The sequence below is a fragment of the Mercenaria mercenaria genome, chromosome 1, assembly GCF_021730395.1.
Source record: "Mercenaria mercenaria strain notata chromosome 1, MADL_Memer_1, whole genome shotgun sequence".
NCBI classification, from domain to species: Eukaryota; Metazoa; Mollusca; class Bivalvia; order Venerida; family Veneridae; genus Mercenaria; species Mercenaria mercenaria.
This window is the reverse complement of record NC_069361.1, coordinates 49,684,086-49,706,444: the sequence shown is the minus strand read 5'-3', so window position 1 is coordinate 49,706,444 and position 22,359 is coordinate 49,684,086. Positions and strand designations below refer to the sequence as shown.

Here is a 22,359-nt window from a genome sequence, read left to right as displayed (position 1 = left end):
AAAAATAAGTTTCAAATCTATAAGCCTTTTAGTAATAGCTGTATGTACTTGCACGCAAAACTTAAACCAGAATTTTCTAAGTCCAAAAGGGGGCATAATTTGGCCAAAATGAAGGTCAGAGTTATGGGACTTGCTGCTATCAACTAGTTTTATAACCCCGAAGACACATGTGAAGTTTCTATTCAATATCTGCATTGGTTTTGGAGATAGTAACTTGCATGTAAAACTTTAACCAGAATTTTCTAAGTCCAAAAGGGGGCATAATTTACCCAAAATACATGTCAGAGTTATGGAACCCAGTGAGGTTGGTAATTGACCTAGAAAAAGAATAAATAACTTTCAAAGCTATATGCCTTTAAATGATAGCTGTATGTACTTGCATGCAAAAACTTAAACAAGGTGTGACGCCGACGCCGACGCCAGGGTGAGTAGAATAGCTAGACTATTCTTCGAATAGTCGAGCTAAAAACAAAGTCCTGTAACTCTGCTTTTTTTTTCTGAAAGAACCTAACATGTCCCATGCACAACTACTGTTGTTACTAATCACTTGTGTGAAGTTTCATTACATTGTGTCAAGGGGATGAGGGGAGATGGTGCGCACAAGATTGTGTCTATGTATATAGTATAGTAACAAAAAACAAAGTCCCGTAACTCTGCAATTTTTTTTTCTGTAAGAACCTAACATGCCCCATGCACAACTAGTGTTGTTTCTGATTACTTGTGTGAAGTTTCATTAAACTGTGTCAAGGGGATGAGAAGAGATGGTGCGCACAAGATTGTGTCTACGGATGGATGGACAGAGAGATGGACGGACAGACAGACAGACAACCTGAAACCAGTATACCCCCCCCCTTACAACTTTGTTGTCGGGGGGTACAAAAACACTCCCATCAAGAGCTGAATTATAAGAATAAATTTATTGAGGGGTCAGATGTTTTTCCTTTGTTGGTTATGATGACTTTGACCTCAAACCTCAGTTGTACAACTTTACAAACTGGCTAACATTTCCAAGAAGTTTCATGTCTACAGGACTTGTACCTCCTCAGCAGCATTAAACACAAATTTAATAATGACCATAACTTTGCTGTTACTGGGAAAACCCATATGCAGAAATTCACCAGTCCTGTCGATTGATATCTCTGTAAAGTTTTACTTTAGCTAATACACTCTATAAACTGTGAGACTAACATATAGGAAAATATTAATGCCGCCCTCCATCACGAAGGGGGGACTTATTTTTCACCAATCAACTCGTAATACTAGCATAATAATACTAGCATAATCAGGATTAAAATGTAGGAGACCTTATTTGCTGCTACGGTCAGTATAAATTTTGAATGTCGTGTTAAGATTCAACATAACATTTTGTAAACCCTTCCATAAAGAAGCACCTACGGAAACGGGAAATCTAAGATTATTTTTACCAGTGTTTCTTTCGCTTGTTGTTACTTTATCCTGACCTGCTGGCGTGACAAAAGATGTTTTGGGGTTTCGATCACTTCTATTATCTTTCCTAAAACAAAAGCATAACAATATAATGAAATTGCTCTACTAAATTTCACAGCTCAAACAGGCAAAAATGTTCTTAAAAGCTCCCGTAAATAATCGGAAATTGACCACACCCATTCGTGGCCTAGGCCATTGTTTGAAACTTCTACAGGCTGTTACATTTTTATTTAAACACCAACTTTCCGTTTTAATTTTAAATCAGTATTTTACCATTTCTTCCAAAAAACTATGCAATCTTTCAATATACTGAATTGTGTAGGTGGAACAAGTTTGTACTTAGCTCTATTCTTAATAATAGAAATAGTAATAGTAATAGTAATAGTAACATTTTGACATCTTACAAAGCTTTGCACTTGAAGTCTGTCTCATCTCTTTCATACCCAGTGCTGCATTTGTCCACACAAGTCCCATCTGTAAAAGATGCTGAATTTAGTATCAATACACTGGTTATATCAATGATACACCCTTTCAGCTCTACAAAATGCAAATGCTAATTCAAACTCCATTTCAAACATGATAAATGTTGTATGTGCATATCTATACATATCCAGATATCTAAAGTGAATTCTGTTTTACACACAAGGCACAAGTGGATATCTTTATTAAATGTCACTTGCCCCTCATCCATGTGGGTTTGAGCCTCACTTCAGGTGTTGAATTCTTCTTGTGAGGAAGCCATCCAGCTGACTTACGAAAGGTCAGTGGTTCTACCTAGGTACCTGCCTGTGATGAAATAAAGCACGGAGGGGCACCTAGGGTCTTCCTTCACCATCAAAGTTGGAAAGTCCCCATATGACCTATAATTGTGTCAGTGTGACGTTAAACCCAACAAACAAGAGGACCATGATGGTCCTGAATCGCTCACCTCTTTCCCACATGACCCAGTTTTGAGTATGACGTCGTTTTTTTCTATTATTTGACATAGTGACCTAGTTTTTGAGCTCATGTGACCCAGTTTTGAACATGACCTAGATATTATCAAGATAAAAAGTCTGACCAATTTTCATGAAGATCCATTGAAAAATATGGTCTGTAGAGAGGTCATAAGGTTTTTCTATTATTTGACCTATTGACCTAGTTTTCGAAGGTACGTGACCCTGTTTTGAACTGTACCTATATATCATCAAGATGAACATTCTCACTAATTTTCATGAAGATCTCATGAAAAATATGGCCTCTAGAGAGGTCACAAGGTTTTTCTATTTTTATACCTACTGGCCTAGTTTTTGACCGCATGTGACCCACTTTCGAAACTGACCTAGATATCATCAAGGTGAACATTCAGATCAATTTTCATGAAGATCCATTGAAAAATATGGCCTCTATAGAGGTCAAAAGATTTTAATAATTTTAGACCTACTGACCTAGCTTTTGACCGCAGTTGACCCAGTTTCAAACTTGACCTAGATATCATCAAGATGAACATTCAGACCAAATTTCATACAGATCCCATGAAAAGTATGGCCCCTAGAGAGGTCACAAGGTTTTTTTATTATTTGACCTACTGACCTAGTTTTCTAAGGCACGTGACCCAGTTTCAAACTTGACCTAGATATCATCAAGGTGAACATTCTGACCAATTTTTATGGAGATCCATTCACAAGTATGGCCTCTAGAGAGGTCACAAGGTTTTTCTATTTTTAGACCTACTGACCTAGTTTTTGACCGCACATGACCCTGTTTCGAACTTGACCTAGACATCATCAAGATGAACATTCAGACCAATTTTCATACAGATCCCATGAAAAATATGGCTTTTAGAGAGGTCACAAGGTTTTTCTATTATTTGACCTACTGACCTAGTTTTTGAAGGCACGTGACCCACTTTCAAACTTGACCTACATATCATCAAGATGAACATTCAGACCAACTTTCATACAGATCCCATGAAAAATATGGCCTCTAGAGAGGTCACAAGGTTTTTCTATTATTTGACCTACTGACCTAGTTTGTGACGGCACATGAGCCAGTTTCCAACCTGAACTAGATATCATCAAGGTGAACATTCTGACCAATTTTCATGAAGATCTCATGAAATATATGGCCTCTAGAGAGGTCACAAGGTTTTTCTATTTTTAGACCTACTGACCTAGTTTTTGAAGGCACGTGACCCAGTTTCGAACTTGACCTAGATATCATCAAGATGAATATTCTGACCAACTTTCATAAAGATCCCATGAAAAATGTGACCTCTAGAGTGGTCACAAGCAAAAGTTTACGGACGCACGGACGGACGGACGACGGACACCGCGCGATCACAAAAGCTCACCTTGTCACTTTGTGACAGGTGAGCTAAAAACAAGAAGGCCAAGATGGCCCTAGGTCGCTCACCTGAGAAACACACCATAACAGTGTAAACATGTTTGACCTAGTGATTTCATGGAAACAAATATTCTGACCAATTTTCATTAAGATTGGACCAAATGTGTGGTCTCTTGAAGGTAAAACAAGTATTTTCTTCAATTTGACCTAGTGACCTAGTTTTTGAGCCAAGGTAACTTACATTCGAACTTGACCTAGATTTGATGAAGGCAATCATTCTGACCAAATTCCATGAACCTCAATGGAAACATACAGCCTCTATCGCATACAAAACGTTTTTCTTTGATTTGTCCTAGTGACCTAGTTTGTGATCCCAGATGACACTTATTCAAATTTGACCTTAATTTCATGAAGTCTATCATTCTGACCAAATTTCATGAATATCAAGTAGAAAATACAGTCTCTATCGCATACACAAGGTTTTTCTTTGATATGAACTAGTGACCTAGTTTTTAACCACAGATGACCCATATTCAAACTTGACCTAGATTTCATCAAGGCAATCATTCTGGCTAAATTTTATGTATATCCAGTGTAAAATGCAGCCCCTATTGCGAACACAAGGATTTTCTTTAAATTGACCGGCTAACCTAATTTTTGACCCTAGATGACCCATATTCAAATTCGACCTAGATTTCATACAGACAAACATTCTGATCAAATTTCATGAAGATCTGGTGTAAAATGCAGCCCCTATTGCATATACAAGGTTTTTCTTTGATATGACCTAGTGACCTAGTTTTTGATACCAGATGACCAATATTCGTAACAGATCTAGATTTTATCAAGGCAATCATTCTGACAAAAATTCATGAAGATCCATTGAAAAATACAGCCTCTATCGCACACACAAGGTTTTCCTTTGATTTGACCTAGTGACCTAGTTTTTGACCCCAGATGACCCATTTTCAAACTTGGTCTAGTTTTCATCAAGGTAATCATTCTGACAAAATTCCAAGAAGATCCATTGGAAAATACAGCCTCTATCGCATACACAAGGTTTTTCTTTGATTTGACCTAGTGACCTAGTTTTTAAACCCAGATGACCCATTTTAGAACTTGGCCTAGATTTCATCATTTTCAAGGTAATCATTCTGACCAAAATTCATAAAGATCACTTAAAAAATACAGCCTCTATCGCATACACAAGGTTTTTCTTTGATTTGACTTAGTGACCTAGTTTTTGATCCCAGATGACCCATTTTCGAACTTGGCCTAGATTTCATCAAGGTAATCATTCTGATCAAAAATTATGAAGATCAATTGAAAAATACAGCCTCTATGGCATACACAAGGTTTTTCCTTTATCTGACCTAGTGACCTAGTTTTTGACCCCAGATAACCCAAGATCAGTTGAAAAATACAGCCTCTATCGCATACACAAGCTAAATGTTGACAGACGACAGACAGACAGACAGATGACAGACGCCGGACATTGAGCAATCACAATAACTCACTGCTCAGGTGAGCTAAAAAATCATTAAAATGTGTTTCAAAAATGAAATAGCAGTCTTTTACCACAAAAGGCAGCAAAAGAAACTTGAGCTATCACTTAATTTCATAACCCTACTAATCATTCAAGAAAGAGTTATAGTTCCTTTCCTTTTCAGTTTATTTTGTTTTCATCTAAAGCTTCAACAAGAGGGTCATGATGACCCTGAATTGCTCACCTGAGTAATATGAGCCACATATTTAAAATGGCAAACTGATGCAAGTATATTAGAAAGTAGGTCAGTAGGTCACATTCATGGTCACTGAAAGTCAGTTTTAAGATTGGTGTGCAAAACTGTACAAATTTCAAGGCTGTATCTTAAACAAGAGGACCATGATGGTCCTGAATCGCTCACCTATCCCCACAAGACCCAGTGTTGAACTGAGTATGACGTCGTTATTTCTATTATTTGACATAGTGACCTAGTTTTTGAGCACATGTGACCTAGATATCATCAAGATAAAAAATTCTGACCAATTTTCATGAAGATCCATTGAAAAATATGGCCTCTAGAGAGGTCACAAGCTTTTTCTATTATTTGACCTAATGACCTAGTTTTTGAAGGCACATGACCCACTTTTAAACTTGACCTAGATATCATCAAGGTGAACATTCTCACCAATTTTCAAGAAGATCTCATGAAAAATATGGCCTCTAGAGAGGTCACAAGGTTTTTCTATTTTTCGACCTACTGACCTAGTTTTGACCGCACATGACCCAGTTAGGAACCTGACCTAGATATCATCAAGCTGAATATTCTCACCAGTTTTCATGAAGATCCATTGAGAAATATGGCCTCTAGAGAGGTCACAAGGTTTTTCTATTTTTAGACCTACTGACCTAGTTTTTGACCCCACGTGACCCAGTTTCGAACCTGACCTAGATATCATCAAGGTGAACATTCTGACCAATATTCATGAAGATCTCATGAAAAATATGGCCTCTAGAGACGTCACAAGGTTTTTCTATTGTTAGATCTACTGACCTAGTTTTTAACCCCACGTGACCCAGTTTCGAACTTGATCTAGATATCATCAAGGTAAACATTCTGACCAATTTTCCTGAAGATCCATTGAAAAATATGGCCTCTAGAGAGGTCACAAGGTTTTTCTATTTTTAGACCTACTGACCTAGTTTTTGACCGCATGTGACCCAGTTTCGAACTTGACCTAGATATCATCAAGGTGAACATTCTGACCAATTTTCATGAAGATCCATTGAAAAATATGGCCTCTAGAGAGGTCACAAGGTTTTTCTATTTTTAGACCTACTGACCTAGTTTTTGATCCAACATGACTCAGTATTGAACTTGACCTAGATATCATTAAGGTGAACATTCTGACCAACATTCATGAAGATCTCATGAAAAATATGGCCTCTAGAGAGGTCACAAGGTTTTTCTATTTTTAGATCTACTGACCTAGTTTTTACCCCCACGTGACCCAGTTTCGAACTTGACCTAGATATCATCAAGGTGAACATTCTGACCAATTTTCATTAAGATCCATTGAGAAATATGGCCTCTAGAGAGGTCAAAAGGTTTTTCTATTTTTAGACCTAATGACCTAGTTTTTGACCCCACCTGACCCAGTTTCGAACTTGACCTAGATATCATCAAGGTGAACATTCTAAACAATATTCATGAAGATCTCATGAAAAATATGGCCTCTAGAGAGGTCACAAGGTTTTTCTATTTTTAGACCTACTGACCTAGTTTTTGACCCCACGTGACCCAGTTTCGAACTTGACCTAGATATCATCAAGGTGAACATTCTGACCAACTTTCATAAAGATCCCATGAAAAATGTGACCTCTAGAGTGGTCACAAGCAAAAGTTTACGGACGCACGGACGCACGGACACGGACGCACGGACGGACGACGGACGACGGACGCCGCGCGATCACAAAAGCTCACCTTGTCACTTTGTGACAGGTGAGCTAAAAACAAGAAAGTAGGTCAGTAGGTCAAGGTCACAGTAAAGTGACCCCTAATCACTTGTGGTCATCGGGTATTTATAATTAAACAGTCTCGGATATAAGATCTAATAATTTTAGAACTATTTATTCCTATAGAACTCATATAACAAGAGGACCATGATGGTCCTGAATCGCTCACCTATTTCCACATGACCCAGTTGATAAACATTCAGACCAACTTTCATACAGATCCCATGAAAAATATGGCCTCTAGAGAGGTCACAACGTTTTTTCGTTATTTGACCTACTGACCTACTTTTTGAAGGCACGTGACCCACTTTCGAACTTGACCTAGATATCATCAAGATGAACATTCTGACCATTTTTCATGAAGATTCATTCACAAATATGGCCTCTAGAGAGGTCACAAGATTTTTCTATTTTTTAGACCTACTGACCTAGTTTTTGACCGCACATGACCCTGTTTCGAACTTGACCTAGATATCATCAAGATGAACTTTCAGACCAACTTTCATATAGATCCCATAAAAAATATGGCCTTTAGAGAGGTCACAAGGTTTTTCTATTATTTGACCTACTGACCTAGTTTTTGATGGCACGTGATCCACTTTCGAACTTGACCTAGATATTATCAAGATGAACATTCAGACCAACTTTCATACAGATCCCATGAAAAATATAACCTCTAGAGAGGTCCTAAGGTTTTTCTATTATTTGACCTACTGATCTAGTTTTAGAAGGCACGTGACCCACTTTCGAACTTGACCTAGATATCATCAAGGTGAACATTCTGACCAATTTTCTTGAAGATCTCATAAAATATATGGCCTCTAGAGAGGTCACAAGGTTTTTCTATTTTTAAACCTACTGACCTAGTTTTTGATGGCACGTGACCCAGTTTCGAACTTGACCTAGATATCATCAAGATGAACATTCAGACCAACTTTCATACAGATCCCATGAAAAATATGGCCTTTAGAGAGGTCACAAGGTTTTTCTATAATTTGATCTACCGGTACTGACTTAGTTTTTGATGGCACGTGACCCAGTTTCGAACTTGACCTAGATATCATCAAGGTGAACGTTCTGACCAATTTTCATGAAGATCTTGTGAAATATATGGCCTCTAGAGAGGTCACAAGGTTTTTCTATTTTTAGACATACTGACCTAGTTTTTGACGGCACGTGACCCAGTTTCAAACTTGACCTAGATATCATCAAGGTGAACATTCTGACCAATTTTCATGAAGATCTTGTGTAATACATGGCCTCTAGAGAGGTCACAAGGTTTTTCTATTTTTAGACCTACTGACCTAGTTTTTGACAGCACGTGACCCAGTTTCGAACCTGACCTAGATATCATCAAGATGAACACTCTGACCAACTTACATGAAGATCCCACAAAAAATGTGACCTCTAGAGATGTCACAAGGAAAAGTTTACGCACTGACGCACAGACGACGGACGACGGACGCTGCGTGATCACAAAAACTCACCTTGTCACTATGTGACAGGTGAGCTAAAAAGTGACCCCCTAGGCGGGGCCTCTTTTCACCCCAGAGGCATAATTTGAACAATTTTGGTTAAGGACCACTAGGCAATGCTACATAACAAATATCAAAGGCCTAGGTCTTGAACTTTCAGACAAGAAGATTTTTATAGTTTTTTTAAGTCTATGTAAAACTTGGGACCCCATAGCTGCGCCTCTTTTCAGCCCAGGGACATAATTTTAACAATTTTGGTAGAGGACCAGTAGGCAATGCAACATACCAAATATCAAAGGCCTAGGCCTTGCAATTTCAGGCAAGTTTTTTCCTATATTAGTCTATGTAAAACTTGAGACCCCCTGGGGCAGGGCCTCTTTTCACCCAAGAGGCATAATTTGAACAATTTTTGTAGAGGACCACAAGGCGATGCTACATACCAAATATCAAAGGCTTAGGTCTTGTGGGTTTATACAAGAAGATTTTTAAATTTTTTTCCTATATAAGTCCATGTAAAACTTGTGCCCCCTGGGACGGGACCTCTTTTCACCCCAGGGGCACAGTTTTGAACAATCTTCATAGAGGACCATTAGATTATGTCACAGGCCAAATATCAAGGCTCTACGCCTTGCAGTTTTGGACAAGAAGATTTTTTAAGTTTTTCCTTTCGGTTGCCATGGCAACCAAAGTTCTGCATGGAATTCAATTCTTTGAACAATTTTGAAAGGGGGCCACCCAAGGATCATTCCTGTGAAGTTTGGTGTAATTCTGCCCAGTGGTTTTCAAGAAGAAGATTTTTTTAGAAAATGTTGATGGACACACGACACACGGCGGACGACTGACATTGAGCGGTCACAAATGCTCTGGTGAGCTAAAACCAAAACAAAACAAGAGGGTCACTCACCTGAGTAAGATGAGCTACATGTTTCAAATGTCAAACTGATGATTTTTAGAATTTTTTTTTTGAAGATTTTCTGATGTACAATCAAGTAACCCCTGGGGAGGGGCCAATTTTATCCCGGGGATCATGATTTGAACAAAGTTTGTAGAAGTCTACTAGGCAATGTAACATATCCAATATCTAAGATCTAGGCCTTCTGGTTTATTTTTAGCAAATTTATGAAGATTTCTCTATGTACAATCAATAAACCCTGGGCCTGGGTCTATTTGACCCTGGGGGTCAAGATTTTGTAGAGGTCCACTAGGCAATGCTACATGTCAAATATCTAAGCTCTAGGCCTTCTGGTTTATTTTTAGAAAATTTTGAAGATTTTCTATGTATAATCAAGTAACCCCATGGGGCGGGGTCAATTTGACCCCAGGGGTCATGATTTGAACAAAGTTTATAGAAGTCTACTAGGCAATGCTACAAGTCAAATATCTAAGATCTAGGCCTTCTGGTTTATTTTTTAGAAAATTTTTGAAGATTTTCCTATGTAAAATCAAGTGACCCCTGGGAAGGGGTCAATTTTGACCCCGGAGGTCATGATTTGAACAAATTTTGTAGAGGTCCACTAGGCAATGCTACATGTTAAATATATAAGCTCTAGGCCTTCTTGTTTATTTTTAGAAATTTTTTTAAGATTTTCCTATGTAAAATCAAGTGACCCCTGGGGTCATGATTTGAACAAATTTTGTAGAGGTCTACTAGGCAATGCTACATGTCAAATATCTAAGCTCTATGCCTTCTGGTTTTTTGTTTTTTTTTAATTTTTGAAGATTTTCCTATAGAAATCTATGTAAAATCAAGTGACCCAGAGGGGGTGGGGGGTCAATTTTGACTCCGGGATCATGATTTGAACAACTTTAGTAGAGGTCTACATGTCAAATATCTAAGCTCTAGGGCTTCTAGTTTTTTGAGAAGATTTTTAAAGTTTTTCCTTTTTGGTTGCCATGGCAACCAGAGTTCTGCATGGAATTCACTTCTTTGAATAATTTTTGTAGAGCTTCACCCAAGGAACATTCATGTGAAGTTTGGATGAAATTGGCCTAGCGGTTTATGAGGAGATGCTGTTTAAAGTAAAGGTTTATGGACGGACACCGGACGGTGAGTGATCACAATAGCTCACCCTGAGCCTTTGGCTCAGATGAGGTAAAAAGTACATCCCAAAAGATTCCCTGCATGATTGCTGAAACACTTGTTAATCAACTTCAAGTAGTCAGATTGGAAGCTACAAATCAAAAGTTAGTCACTGTTCCACCATCCCAGATTAATTTGGCCATTATACTGCTTTGCATGTTAATGTAAAAATGCTTTTGTGTCTTGTGAAAGGATGTGAAGATGAACAAGCTTCTAGTTGTGAACAAATTATTCAAGATTCTTTTGACAAATACTGTGAAATCATTTAATTTCGTGGTTTTGGCAAAATCTGCTATTTCGCGGGGATATAAATTCGTGGATTTCAATTTCTGAACATAAAAGGAATGGGAATTTTAGGATCTTACAGTATGTTAAGTGCAGGAGGTTCATTTGTTGTAGTTTTAACATGCTAATAATAAGTTATTACTACTTACTGTATAAAGGTATTTGTCCACTGGAACATGGATTAGAAATGTTGATGTGTGTGCAGAAATCCTGATAGTAGTAAGCAAAATTCCCATCGTATCTGATGTATGATTTGTTGTTAGCATTGTAGTATCCAGCAGTGTAATCACACATCAGCTTTGTCGGATGGCTATGGTCCCCTTTGGAGAATATTTTAAACTGAATAGGAATAATTTCTAGGGACAGATGCCTTGTTTTACATGCATTATGACATTTGGACGGTTCTTCCTGGTAGTAACCCTCTGGACAAGAACTTTCCTTCACAACTACATCAGTGCTGTCGATATGCTCAACATTCCAGCCAATACCTGAAAATATATTTATTAGTTAAATCATTTAATTTCAAGCCATAAAATTTCGTGGTTTCAGCCACAATTTAGTGGGCACAATTCATGGATTAACCATAAAGGATTAAAAAGAATGAAAACTTTTACACACTGGATGTTGAATTGACAAGAGGGTGAAATCAACAAAAATTAACCCTCAGAAAGTAATAATAAGTTCAATTGATGCATTGGAATAAACTGTCTCCTTTACACTACAGGAGCTTTTTCAATCTCAACACCGCTGTGACCTTGACCTTTGACTAAATGTATCTTTTTCTAGAAGTTTGACAACTATAGACCTAAGTGTTCTTTTGTCATTGAACTGAAAAAAAAATTAATCTCATGGTTATTTCGACCTTGACCTTTGACCTACTGACCCCAAAAACCATAATGTTCTTCTACTGATTTCAGGAAAAGTTTTCCTAGTTATAAATCTCAAACCAAATGGTCTACTGACAGGTGCAAAAACAACTATAGGAATTCTCTTAAAGCTTTTAGTGGACAGAAATAAGTGTAAATTACCAGATGCTGAAATTCTAAATAAATCCATTACTTGACTAAAATCATATACATGCATATATGCTATTTTACAATTCGAGGGTTCAACGCAATAAGGTCGTATCTACATATAATAATAATATGTAGATACTCCCTTATTGCGTTGAACCCTGGAAATGTGAAATTTACGATAGTTTTGTTAGTAACAATAACAGAAGTTTTAATATTTAATTTACCGGTTATGTTGTGATCCGCAAAGAATGACAACTCTTGCCTTAGGCCAGTACTTATAAGCAGAGATATCTATTAGTTTACGCCCGTTGCAATTACAACACAATTGAGTGGAAAATGAAAACGGTTTAAGACACAATATCATACCTTTTTGCACAACAAAATCATTTAGGATTTATTCATATATGTTTGATTTACCCTTTAAAATCTGCTTTATATAATTTTGTCAGCTTATGGTAAAAACAAGAAGCTGCGTTCAATAAACGCTTGATGCCCCCGGTGGCATCCTTGTCGATACAAAGCAACCTAAGTCCAAAACCAGGTCAAGTTCAAGGTCAAACTGAGGTCAGGTGATGTCTGAAGATGAGGAATGGTCACAGGTTACATCTGCATTAGTATCAAGTCATTCTAGTAAGGGGTATTGATGCTAGACAAAACAGTCCCATTTGGTTAACCAAGAGATGGCCCATTATATAAAGCAACCTAAGTCCAAAATGAGGTCAAGGTCAAACTGAGGTCAGGTGATGTCTGAAGATGAGGAATGATCACAGGTTACATCTGCATTAGTATCAAGTCATTCCAGTAAGGGGTATTGATGCTAGACGAAAAGGTCCCATTTGGCAACCAAGAGATGGCCCATATAAAGCAACCTAAGTCCAAAATGAGGTCAAGGTCAAGGTCAAACTGAGATCAGGTGATGTCTGAAGATGAGGAATGGTCACGGGTTACATCTGCATTAGTATCAAGTCATTCTAGTAAGGGGTATTGATGCTAGACGAAATGGTCCCATTTGGTTAACCTCGTACGGACGGACGTACGGACGGACGAATGAACGGATGGACGGACGGACAGGACAATCACTATATGCCTCCTGCATCAGTAGATGCCGGGGGCATAAAAAAAACTTTTAACAAGCCGATAACAAAATGAATTTTATACTGCAGATGATACTATTCTGCTTGTATCAAAATGTCTCAGTAAAAAAACATAATACAGAACAGGTAGGATTAGTAAAGGTGCAATTATATTTCCTATGCTTACATATGCAGGAGAGTGTGACACTAAAATTTAAATTATTTCAAAAACCCTTGTAAGCAGCTCTATAGCTCAGTTGGTAGAGAATCAGATCTACAGGTATATTACAGTAATGAATTTGTACTATGGTTCCCAGGTCCAAATCCTGTCACTCTTTTTATGCCCCCGAAGGGAGGCATATTAGTTTTCAACTGTCCGTCCGTTCGTTCGTTAGTAAGTTCGTTCGTTCGTTAGTCACAACGTTAACTTTTTGCATGAAGGCACTTTACTCGCGAACCACTGCATTCAGGACCTTCAAACTTCACAGGCTGATAGTACTTATTGAGTACACCACCCCTACTGACTTTGGGTGTTACCAGGTCAAAGGTCAAGGTCACAGGGGCCAATGTTAACTTTTTGCATGAAGGCACTTTACTCGCGAACCACTGCACCCAGGACCTTCAAACTTCACATGCTGATAGTACATATTGAGTACACCACCCCTATTGACTTTGGGTGTTACCAGGTCAAAGGTCAAGGTCACAGGGGCCAACGTTAACTTTTTGCATGAAGGCACTTTACTCGTGAACCACTGCACCCAGGACCTTCAAACTTCATAATTATGCTGATAGTACTTATTGAGTACACCACCCCTACTGACTTTGGGGTCACCAGGTCAAAGGTCAAGGTCACAGGGGCCAATGTTAACTTTTTGCATGAAGGCACTTTACTCGCGAACCACTGCACCCAGGACCTTCAAACTTCACATGCTGATAGTACTTACTGAGTACACCATTCCTACTGACTTTGGGGTCACCAGGTCAAAAGTCAAGGTCACAGGTGCCAACGTTAACTTTTTGCATGAAGGCACATTACTCGCGAACCACTGCACCCAGGACCTTCAAACTTCACACGCTGATAGTACTTATTGAGTACACCATTCCTACTGACTTTGGGGTCACCAGGTCAAAGGTCAATGTCACAGGGGCCAACGTTAATTTTTTGCATGAAGGCATTTTTCTTGCGAACCACTTCACCCAGGACCTTCAAACTTTATATGCTGATAGTACTTTATAAGTACACCAACCCTACTGACTTTAGGGTCACCAGGTCAAAGGTCAAGGTCACAGGGGCCAACATTAACTTTTTGCATGAAGGCACTTTACATGCAAACAACTTCATTCAGGACCTTCAAACTTCACATGCTGATAGTACTTATTGAGTACACCACCCCTACTGACTTTGGGGTCACCAGAGCAAAGGTCAAGGTGCTGCAGGGGCATTTGTCACCATTAGTGACAGCTCTTGTTTATCATGAAATTTGAATCAATTTACAGGCATTTCCTAGTAGTGTTTCATCTAAGTACGGTGGTCAATTAACTTAACACTACCAGTGCATCAATAATCATAATCAGTAAAAGCTGAATACCCCATAATGACTGCAAGCTTGATTTGTTTCTGCTTGAGAAATAGTACCTTGTGAGCAAGTTGTACCCTTTGGAATGCAGAAAAACACCATTCCTTGTTCACTGTTCATACATATAATCTGTTCCCAAGACGGACATTCATATTGGCAATTTTCTGTCTTTAATTCAAATGCGTAATCTCCAACAGGACACTCGATATCTTTCTCAGGGATCTGGCACCATAGTGACTCAGGCAATGGAAAAGTAGTAAAGAGGCTCCTGTCATGACCTTCGGCTGTATCATTTTCTCGGACAGGACCACCCTCAACTCGTCCAGCCAGAAGCAACAATATCACTATCAATGTCAAAATCTGCAAAATCAACAGTATCTTTCATTACTGGTAATAATAAAACAATTCAAGACAAAGCCAAAAATATTTAACAACCATAACTTTCATTTCAAAAGCCTAGATCTTGGCAGTAGGCCAAATGATTTCAGTCTTATTTAGAATAGTTTGGGGCTAATGTCTTTCACAGTATGGTTCCAATAAACAGGGATCACTGTTTACTGGGAAGACAGAGAACCTTACATAACCTTTTATAAGAACAAGAGCTTTACATGAATTTACAGTCATGCAATAAGTCACTTAATTTCAACAGATAGATTACATCAAACAAAACTCTGTATACATTGTATCTATAATATCATCTTCTTAAAAATGAATGAGAAACGTTTATCCAGTATGTGTACAGGTTAGTTTATCACTTTAAAGTATCATAATAGCAAATCCTGCAATATTTTTCCTTAACAAAGAGTTACTGCCCCTGATTTTTGCAATTTACTGATGATTGTCATTTCTTAATTATGTCATAGCCAGTTGAAACTTTCTTATTTGAGCCATAACCAGACTAGCACTGTCTGCTGCTTTCCAAGTTCAGAATTTATCGCAACATGGTAATATGAGAATCATTATGTGGTCTAAATAAATTTTCAACCTGTTGGTTATTTGTAAATAGACATTTTTTTTCTGTTTAGCATGACATATCTGGCAAGAAACTATACACTATATTACAGAAGAGGTATGGTAAATAGATATAAAAGTTACTACAACATTATTCCATTTTGAAATTAGAAATATTGATAGGTTGCATAATTGTGACAATCATAAAACAAGAAGGCCAAGATGGCCCTAGGAGGCTCAACTGTGTAACACACCATAACAGTGTAAACATGTTTTACCTAGTGATTTCATGGAGACAAATATTCTGACCAATTTTCATTAAGATTGGACCAAAAAATATGGCCTCTTGAGTGTAAACAAGCATTTTCTTTGATTTCACCTAGTTACCTAGTTTTTTTACCCAAATTGACCCAGAATAGAACTTGTCCACAAACATTCTGAAAAAGTTTCGGGAAGATCCGAGCAAAAATGTGGTCCTTAGAATGTATACAAGCTTTTCCTATGACCTAGTTTTTGACCCACGTGACCCAGATTTGAAATGGTCCAAGACTTCATGATAATAAACATTCTAACCAAATTTTATGAAGATAGAATAAAAAATGTGCCCCCTAGGGTGTAAACAAGCTTATTCTTTGATTTGACCTGGTGACCTAGTTTTTGACCCTACATGACCCGGATAAAAATTCATAAGATATTTCATGCAGACAAACATTCTGAACAAGTTTCATGCACTTCAAATGAAAAAGAGTGTCAAAAAGCTTTTCCTTTGATTTGACTGGGTGACCTAGTTTTTGACCTCATATGACCCAGTTTCAAACCTAACCTAGGAATCATCAAGGTAATCATTCTGACCAAGTGTCATGAAGATAGGGTCATAAATGTGGCCTGAAGAGTGTTAACAAGCTTTTCCTTTGATTTGACCTTATGACCTAATTTCTGACCCCATATAACCCAGTTTCAAACTTGGCCTAGAAATCATCAAGATAAACATTCTGACCAAGTTTCATGAAGATTATAGGGTCACAAATGTGGCCCCTAGGTTGTTAACATGATTTCTATTGATTTGAACTGATGACATGGTTTTTACCCGACATGATCCAGTTTGGATCCAGGCCTAGAGATCATCAAGATAATCATTCTGTGCAAGTTTGTATCAAATCAAAGCATAAATGAAACCTCTATATGGCTGAAAGGGCCAAAATAGAAAATACTTGCCACTTTCAGGATCAGTACCAACTCTAGAACCCATGTGGAATCTAACCACTTTTCAAAGGAACCAAGATCTTATTGTGACTTAAGTTGTGTGTAAGTGTGGTTAAAATCAAATACAAAATGTCACTTCTATCGTGTTCACAAGATTGTGGCTCTTAAAGGGGTCAATCAGGGGCCGCAACTCCAGAACCTATGATTGGATCTGACAGATTCATCATGGAATACAAGATTTATTGTTGTTGAAGATATTTTGCAAGTTTGTCTCAAATCAAACCATAAATGAAGTCTCTATATGGCTGCAAAAGCCAAAATAGCAAATTTTGGCCATTTAAGGGGAAATAACTCTGGAACCCATGATGGGATCTGGCCAGTTTTGAAAGGAACCAAGATATTACGCCAATACAAGTTGTGTGCAAGTCTGATTATAGTCGATTGCAAAATGTGGTCTCTATCGTGTTCACAAGCTAAAAACAGCCAATTTTGGCCCTTTAAGGAGCCATAACTCTGCAACCCATGATGGGATATGGCCAGTTTTGGAAAGGAAGTGAGATATTAGCCAATACAGGTTGTGTGCAAGTTTGATTAAAATTGATTGTAAAATGTGGTCTCTATCGTGTTCACAAGCCAAAAATAACCAATTTTGGCCCTTTAAGGGGCCATAACTCTGAAACCTTTTAAGTGATCTGGCCAGTTTTCGAAAGGAACTGAGATATTATGCCAATACAAGTTGTGTGCAAGTTTTATTAAAGTTGATGGTAAAATGTGGTCTCTATCGTGTTCACAAGCCAAAAATGGCAAATTTTAGCTCTTTCAGGGGCCATAACTCTGGAACTCATGACGGGATCTGGCCAGTTTTCGAAAGAACCGAAATATTATGCCCATACAAGTTGTGTGCAAGTTTGATTAAAAATTGCTTGAAAAATGTGGTCTCTATTGTGTTCACAAGAAATTATGGACGGACGGACACGGACAATAGGGCGATCACAAAAGCTAACACTGTCACTGCTAAAAATGCACTATTTTTGCCAATTTTTAGGCACTATTTTTGCCAATTTTTAGGCATTATTTTCACAATAAAAATCAAATTTCTTTGCTAAAGCTTCAGAAACAAAAAACTAGATGAGTATGTCATGGTAAAGTTTATTCAAGATAACTACTGAAATCTGTTAGACAAGAGGGCCAAGATGGCCCTGGGTTGCTCACCTGAGAAACACACCATAACAGTGTAAACATAGACCTAGTGATTGCATGGAAAAAATATTCTGACCAAGTATCATTAAAATTGGAGCAAACACAAGTATTTCTTTTATTTGACCTAGTGACCTAGTTTTTGACCCCAGATGACCCATATTCAAACTTGACCTAGATTTCATCAAGGAAATCATTCTGACTAAATTTCATAAAGATCAACTGAAAAATACAGCCTCTATTGCATACACAAGGTTTTTCTTTGATTTGACCTAGTGACCTAGTTTTTAACCGCAGATGACCAATAACCAAACTCTACCTAGATTTTATCAAGGCAATAATTCTGACTGAATTTCATAAAGATCAATTGAAAAATACAGCCTCTATTGCATACACAAGGTTTTTCTTTGATTTGACCTAGTGACCTAATTTTTGACCCAAAATGACCCATATTCAAACTTGGCCAAGACTTTATCAAGGCAATCATTCTGACTGAATTTCATGAAGATCAATTGAAAAATATAGCCTCTATCGCATACACAAGGTTTTTCTTTGATTTGACCTAATGATCTACTTTTTGACCCTAGATAACCCATATTCGAAGCTGACCTAGACTTAATCAAGGCAATCATTCTGACCAAAATTCATGAAAATTAACTGAAAAATACAGCCTCTATCGCATACACAAGGTTTTTCTTTAATTTGACCTAGTGACCTAGTTTTTGACTCCAGATGACCCATTTTCGAACTCGGCCTAGATTTCATCAATGTTATCATTCTGACCAAAATTCACGAAGATTACTTGAAAAATACAGCCTCTATCGCATACACAAGGTTTTTCTTTGATTTGACCTAGTGACCTAGTTTTTGATCCCAGATGATCCATTTTCGAACTCTGCCTAGATTTCATCAGGGTAATCATTCTGACCAAAATTCTTGAAGATTAATTCAAAAATACATCCTCTATCGCATACACAAGGTTTTTCTTTGATTTGACCTAGTGACCTAGTTTTTGACCCCAGATGATCCATTTTCGAACTTGGCCTAGATTTCATCAAGGTTATCATTCTGACAAAATTTCATGAAGATCAGTTGAAAAATACAGCCTCTATCGCATACACAAGCTAAATGTTGACGGACAGACGACAGACAGACAGACACCTGACATCAAGTGATCAGAAAAACTCACCTGAGCATTGCCCAGGTTAGCTAAAAATTATACAGGGGGTCCAAATCTCTTTGCTGTAGATTTGAAAATAAGACAGTAGGTCAGAGTTAACCTTGGAATCATCAAACAGTCTGACAAAGTTTCATGAAGATACAGTCATAAATGTAGCCTCACCAGCTTTTCCTTTGATTTGACCTGATTATCTGGTTTTTTGATCCGACATGACCAAGTTTCGACCCAGGCCTAGAGATCATCAAGATAATCATTCTGTGCAAGTCTGTATCAAATCAAAGCATAAATGAAACCTCAATATGGCTGAAAGTGTCAAAATAGAAAATTTAATGGTATTGTAGATTCATTTTCTCAGTGATACTGTTCTAACCATTTATCTATTACACCAAAAGCCACTTTATTGAAACTATAGCTGCTTTTGAGATAAGGGCATGTCAGTACCACAACTGCCTAATCATCTAGATTGGCATTTGTTCTCCATTATGTATCTGAGTCAACCATGCATCAAGACCTGCATCACTGGCATCAGTATTTTCAGTAATTCAAGGGCCATAACTCAGAAGTGCCTGGGCCGATCTGGCTAGTTATCAAACCTGGCAGAGGACTTCTTAGCAAACACAAGATTTGTGAAAGACAGACAGACACATGGACACACAGACAGGAGTAAAACAATATATCTCCCACCACAGCAGTGTAGGAGACAAAATCATATACCAGACTGTTACAAAGATGTCATATAAAAGTTATGTCGTCAAGTGCTTTTTTATAAATAGTGTTTTTATGTACAGTGTGCAACAAAGATGTACAGTGAAACAGCCCTCATTCAAGGTTGCAGGGTATGAGCAAAATGCTCAAGTTATCCATGGTTTCGAGCGACCCAAATACTGACCAACAAACGAAGAAAATTGAAGTTTCATATCTCAGAGTAGTGAGTATTAATGAGTCTTTTATGATTCACTTTGTGACCTAGTTTTAGATAATCTACAACTCAGTTTTGTAACAGAACATTAAATTTTTTGTTATATGACTTACCGAGCTATTTGTTTCAGCTGGAGTTTGATCTTTAAATGGCCAAGTTCAAAACTTTGCCTGTATTATAATTTATATATAGACAAACTTCCTGACTAGGATTCATGTAATACCCCAGTCACACATATGGCGCGGATAGCTACGTCTAGCCACGGATAGATACGTAGTAATCCGTATCGATCCGTACCTGAGCTGTACGGATTGGTATGGACTGATACGGATTACTACTTTAAGGTACGGCTAAGGTATGGATAGATACAGATTACTACGTTTTTATCCGTGGCAAAAGGTAGCTATCCGCGCCGTATGTGTGACTGGGGTTTTAATCATGTAGAAATTATTGCCTTTGAAGTGTTGCAATGTTTTTTCTATGTAATGACAAACTAACTTTTCTTGCTTAGTCAGTTTCAAACAGGGCTTATATTTAAAGAAGACAAACATTTTGATCAGGTTTTGTCAATAGCAGGTAGAAAATTTGGTCTCTAGGGCTGTAACAAAAGATTTCTAAACAAGAGCGCCGCCAAGCAGGGCAATATATGCCCGAAGGCTTACATCATAGGATGGGAGCAAAATTTTAAGAACTTTACTGTTGTAGCCCCAAAGGACTGGAACAACAAAAGGAAAACTTCAAAAAACAAATCTAAGTCCACAAAAAAAATATTCAAAGCCTACAAAAAATCCTTACCAGGTACAGGTATGTAAAAATACACCTTAAAATTGGAGGTACCATCCATGTTGTACCACAGAAAAGTGGTCTCGGTTTTTCCCTACGGCCAATAATAAAAAAGTTTCAAAATAAGCTATTTATAGTAACATAAAAGGGAAGTAATTAAAAAAAAAAAAATATTGTAAGTACAAAAAAGAGAATTGCCAAATAAAAACAAGAGCACAGCAATGCAGAGCAATATACACAAAGCAAAGTTGTATATGACATTTGACCCTTAAGTGTGACCTTGACCTTGAAGCGAGTCATCCGGAACATGCGCTCTGCACATCATTACAATGTGGTGAACATTTCTGCCAAGTTTCTTTGAAATCCTTCAAGGGGTTCAAGAGTGACAGAGCGGACACGAAACAAATTGATATGACCTTTGACTCCTAAGTGTGACCTTGACCTTGAAGCGAGACATCCAAAACATGCGCTCTGCACATCGCCTTGGTGTGGTGAACATTTGTGTAAAGTTTCCTTGAAATCCTTCAAGGGGTTCAAGAGTTACAGAGCGGACACAAAATTGCTAACAGACAGACGGACACCAGCGTCATAACATAATACGTCCCTTCGGGCGTATAAAAATGAATCATATAAAAATTTGTGACATAGTTTTTTTACTCCTAAAATCCCAGTTTCAAACTTGACCAAGACTGATAGAGGCAAATATTCTTACAAGGTTTTAAGTTCAAAATGTAACTTCTTGAGTGTTAAACAAATTTTCTGTGAAGTGACCATGTGACCTTGTTTTTGACCACAGGTGACCCAGTTTCATAACTACATTACATAATGACAAACATTCCAAACATGTTTCATAAACATCAGGTTATGAGTATGATACTATCAAGGTTTTCACTCAGAAAACTAGATTTTCAACACAAACATTCTGATCATATTTTCTACATCAGACATGTGGTCTATAGAGTGTTAAAGACTTTCTATGGTTTGACCCAGTGGCCAATTTTTTGGACCCGAAGTTTCAATCTTAGAATTTGATAAAAAAACAAACATTCTGAACAGATTTTCATACTAATCAGATGGAAAATATGACCCCTAAAGTGTTTAACTAGGTTTCCTATGATCTGCCTTAGTGACCTAGTTTTTACCCCAGAAAATGAAGTATCATAATCCTGTGTGACTTTTTAGAGACAATCATTTTGGCTATTAGTAAGATGATTGGACCAAAATTATGACCTTCAGTGTTAACGGTAAAACTTTACGGGAAGGATGACATACAATAACAAACTGACACAATATCCTAATTTGAGCATTTTGTGCACATGTGTGCTAAAAAATCACCCCAGTCATGATTCA

The 22,359-nt window shown here is 37.7% G+C and overlaps 1 protein-coding gene across 1 annotated transcript in view; it reads right to left on the bottom strand.

Moving 5' to 3' along the window:
* Window positions 1-1,023: 1,023 nt before the first annotated feature.
* The window catches only part of LOC123522866 (uncharacterized), a 46,345-nt gene continuing 25,009 nt past the window's right edge, over window positions 1,024-22,359 (bottom strand). The window contains exons 6-10 of the mRNA XM_053546491.1: window positions 14,836-15,136; window positions 11,260-11,598; window positions 1,851-1,920; window positions 1,425-1,513; window positions 1,024-1,139 (exon numbers count right to left, since the gene is read on the bottom strand). Of these exons, the coding sequence (XP_053402466.1) occupies window positions 1,024-1,139; window positions 1,425-1,513; window positions 1,851-1,920; window positions 11,260-11,598; window positions 14,836-15,136 (915 nt within the window). The remainder of the gene's footprint in view (window positions 1,140-1,424; window positions 1,514-1,850; window positions 1,921-11,259; window positions 11,599-14,835; window positions 15,137-22,359) is intronic.